This window comes from Stegastes partitus, unplaced genomic scaffold (genome assembly GCF_000690725.1).
Source record: "Stegastes partitus isolate 25-593 unplaced genomic scaffold, Stegastes_partitus-1.0.2 Scaffold540, whole genome shotgun sequence".
NCBI classification, from domain to species: Eukaryota; Metazoa; Chordata; class Actinopteri; family Pomacentridae; genus Stegastes; species Stegastes partitus.
In genome coordinates this window covers 247,958-252,219 of record NW_007578271.1, presented here as the reverse complement: position 1 = coordinate 252,219, position 4,262 = coordinate 247,958, and the positions used below count along the sequence as shown (strand labels likewise).

At 49.0% G+C, this 4,262-nt stretch overlaps 1 protein-coding gene across 1 annotated transcript in view; it reads left to right on the top strand.

The window, feature by feature from the left end:
• Positions 1 to 4,262, top strand: part of gpn1 (GPN-loop GTPase 1) — a 12,811-nt gene that overhangs the window by 6,846 nt on the left and 1,703 nt on the right. Inside the window, exons 8-12 of the mRNA XM_008288105.1 lie at positions 2,574 to 2,720; positions 2,837 to 2,919; positions 3,773 to 3,812; positions 3,901 to 3,991; positions 4,078 to 4,185. Coding sequence (XP_008286327.1) covers positions 2,574 to 2,720; positions 2,837 to 2,919; positions 3,773 to 3,812; positions 3,901 to 3,991; positions 4,078 to 4,185 — 469 coding nt within the window. The remainder of the gene's footprint in view (positions 1 to 2,573; positions 2,721 to 2,836; positions 2,920 to 3,772; positions 3,813 to 3,900; positions 3,992 to 4,077; positions 4,186 to 4,262) is intronic.

The following is a 4,262-nucleotide window of genomic DNA, read 5'->3' as shown; positions in this document are numbered from 1 at the left end:
GGTTCTGGAGGACTGACTGGTTCTCCGTGGTCTGACCCGTTGCCGTCTCTGCGGGTCACGGTGGGTGGAGGTGTTCTGGTGAAGAGTGGCTGATATTTCGTCCACCTACAACCATGTGGGATCTTTACTGTTGAGCTGCTGTTAATCTGCACAGCGACTGTAAACTCGGCCACTTCAGAACCAGCTGTGGGTTCTGTTGTGATCGCTGGGTACCGATCTGTCAGCAGCCCATTGTCTCTAACGGCGGCTCGGCTTCATTCATGTCTTTTCTCTCTGAATGGATTCCGCCTGCCGACCATCTGCCAACACGCCGCTCGGTTCTGACGCCTCCACATCGCTGGAACCGGCAGCAGCGTGGTCGGGCCGAGGCTGACTCATCTCCGCTTTGTGAAGGACAAGAAAGCAGAGCGCGAGGAAACGGCTTCGCTCCCTGACAGGCTGCGTGGAGGCTCTGATATCTGGGAGCTTTACACAATAATCTCCTGTGAGGATCCAAACCGGGCCGGGAGAACGGACCCAAACATCCTCCACAGTCTCTGGACCCACTCAGCATTTACAAAACACAAACTCTGGAGAACTCAGAGAACATGGAGGACCACAGGCAGCAAGAGATGCTCAGCTCAGGGAAAGTTCTACTGATAGACACTCTGACAGCTGATTANCTTCCTGTAACACGGCTGGTTAAGGAAATAAAACTCCAGCAGCTACCAGGAAAAGTCACTGATGGTTATCTTCATCTTCCTCCTGCACTAAAACCACTAAAGTCGTCTTCTTCAGTGTCTTCAGGAGCTGAACAGCCTCAGAATCACTTCATCACTTCCTCAGTCTCTCTGTCGTCGTCGCTCTCAGCCTCACTTTGGTCTCGAGGTGAATTCGTGAAAATCCATAAATTAGTCTCATCGTTGTTTAAGCCGCAGCGTTCAAAGTGTGTGAATGAAGTAGGAGCTTCTAGTCCAGACATTACGGTAATTTGCAGCGACGTTTTGGTTAACGTGAGTAAAAATGTCGTCACTTTGTGGAAACTAAAACGTCAACGTGTGATTTTCAGTCACGGAGGAGAGCAAAGAGAGCGACGCCTTTGGAAACTTCCTGAAGGAGAGGAAGGAAGTGGTTCAGGTCCGGAACAGGAAGTGTGCGATGCCCCCTGACCCCTGACCCCCAGCAGGACAGCAGTGCCTGCAGGTGAGCGGTTCCCTGCGTGGGTACAGACTATTACCTGGAGCAGCAGGTCCTTCTGTCGCTGATGTTCAGGTGCGATGGGAGGAAAGTAAACCTGGACTTCCTGTCTGATCAGGTGACCCGTGACCTCACTCACTCCGAGGAGCTGATTGGCTGCTCTTCCCCTCAAAGACAAATCTATATTTTTATATTTCATGTAGACTTTTGTTTTCGAAGCACTGAAAGGATTTATAATGTGCAGAATAAAAGTCCAGATGTTTCCTCCGTGTCCATTCGTCTTTGTTAGTTGTAGAGTTCACATCTGGAGGCGTTTAGCTCTGACTGGATCTGGATGTTCTCAGGTGGACGCTAACAGAACCGCTCCAGAGCTTGTTGTCTCAGTGTGTTGAATTAGCCTGAAGGAGGAAAACCGTTCTGTCCTGAGTGGCTTCATGAGGAAGGAGGTCCAGTCTGACGTCACTCCCACCGTCATGGAGCTGCCATGCTCCGTCTTTGTGCTTCTTGGTGGATCCGTTCAGTGTTCTGGTCTCCAGGCCCGTCTCTGTGCTGTAGCCTCCTTCATGTCCTCTTTGAGGCGTCGATAGTTCAGTTTGGATCATCTGCTGGTTCACAAACTCAGCTCAGTCGTGTGTTACCATATTTTTACACATCGTCAGGTGCATGTGTTGAATACCAGACTTTTGTGGTCTCTTCTAGAAGCTGCTGGTAGAACCAGATGATCCGGTACAGGTCTACAGCAGCTGGTCTTCATTTCAGCGTCCAGTCAGAAACACGTTGATTCTGCTTCCAGACACGTAAACTCGACGTCTTTTGGGGGAATTTGCAGTTTTGAGATGAAAATACGTCACAGAAGACGTTCAGGAGACCTTCCATCGTCTAGAACTGGTTCTGACCCACTACCACCACACATGCTGATATGAGCCTGGAAAGTTTACCCAGAATGCACTTTGTAAAGTTTCTTCTGGTGACTGATCAGAACCAGAACCACATCCAGGGTACCAGTGATTGTTTCTATGACTCTGTGTCATAGACATGAGACTGTTACCACGGTGATCCATCCCATAATACTGCTGCTACCAGCTGCTTATGAAATCAACTGGATCATTTTTAATTCATCTTGTTTCGTTATTAACTCATTTACGACTGGTTTTTGTTTGTTTGTTTGTCGTTCTGGACAAACTGAGTGAAGTTTGTGTCATTCTTGAAACGTTTTGTGGCATTTTAGTCAATTTTTTAAAAATAATTTTGATCAATTTTGGGTCGTTTTGATGAATTTTTGAGTAATTTTGGAAACTTCTTAAAATTTCGGACCCACTTTGAGGTATTTTNTGTTGTTGTTGTTGTTCTTCCACCTGTTGTTGTTGTTTCACCTGTTGTTGTTGCTGCTTTTTCAGACCGATATAATCGATCACAGCTTCGCCGTCGAGTGGATGCAGGACTTTGAGGTTTTCCAGGACGCTCTGAACCAGGAAACCTCGTATGTGAGCAACCTGACCCGATCCATGAGCCTGGTCCTGGACGAGTTCTACACCAACCTGAGGGTACGAGGACCGACACAGACCGGTTCTGTAAAGCTGTAAACTGTAAACCCTTAAAACGATGATCACATGTTGCTCTCGCTGCTGCTGACTGGTCCAGACGTTCTGTCTGTCTGCAGGTGGTGGGCGTGTCCGCGGTGACCGGAAGTGGACTGGACCAGCTGTTCGCTCAGGTGGAGGACGCTGCCGAGGAGTACGACAGGTGAGTGAAGGAAACAGGAGGCTCCACCCACTGGTCCACTTCAGGAGTCTGTTAGATGAGAAGTCTGTGAAGGTTCCCAGTCCTCCAGGTCCTGGTTCTTCTGGTGGATTAATGGTAGCAGCTGGACCTGCTTGAGTTCCTTGAAGACGTTCCACCTTCATCCAGGAGGCTTCATCAGATCTGACTGACTGGTTGGGAGTTCCACATACTGATATCCTGAAGGAGACGTTAACACCTGAGTTTGGGTTCCAGCTGGAGGTTTGTTGGCAGGCATCACCTCTCACCTGTTACAGTTCAGTCCGAAGATCTCTCCTCAGGAAGATGGAACCACATCCACACCTAGACACAGAGACCCTAACGAACCCCTCTGTGTCAGGAGGAGCACTAACGAGTCACATAACGAGGGGGAGGAGCAACAAACCCCCAATTAAAACCCAAACTCAGGTGTTAACGTCTCCTTCAGGATATCAGGATGTGGAACTCCCAACCAGTCAGTCAGAGCTGAAGAAGCCTCCTGGATGAAGGTGGAACGTCTTCAAGGGACTCAATCAGTCCAGCTGCTACCATTAATCCACCAGAATGTTTGATGATGACTTTGAGTTTTTAAGTTTGTAGACGTTTAACAGGAACAAAAAGCTGCTCAATGACTTCCTGATGAACCAGAACAGAACACGAGCTCCTCAGAAACGCACCTCGTTTGTCCACTTTGCCATTTAATGTAATGACATTCATACAGTCGTGTTTTAAAAGTTCTTTCTTCTTCTCCGCTCGGACTTTGTTGCTCTTTAAGTTTGTGCTGAGCTCAGATTAAAGCTCTTGATAAACTGCTGATCACTGAATTCTGCGTCCTCAGAGAATACAGACCAGAGTATGAGAGACTCCGCAGACAGCTGGTGAGTCTCTCTTCCTTCTTCTCTTTCTCGTGTTTCTTCTTCCTCTGTGCGTCCTCACGTGTCTCCATGTTGCTTTCGCGTCCTGCAGACGGAGGCTCAGAGCAGGAAGCAGCAGCAGCAGCTGGAGCGCCTGAGGAAGGACCTGGGAGCTGTCGACATGACGCCGACGCCGCCCGCCGGTAAACCCACTGACCGCCCGCCAGAAATAACACGCGTCATTCAGGCTTTTATTGTTGTAACTGGCCGATTGACTTCCTGTCCACAGAGGAAGCTGACATCGCCGGGCCCAGTGACCTCATCATGACACGTGGTAACCCTGACGACGGCGAGGAGGAGGAAGACGACAGCGACACGGACGACATCGACCACAGCGGTGAGAGAAGAAACGCTTTCATACAAAAACAACACAAACACCGTAATAAAGAAACGTGTACCGTAATGTCTGGACTA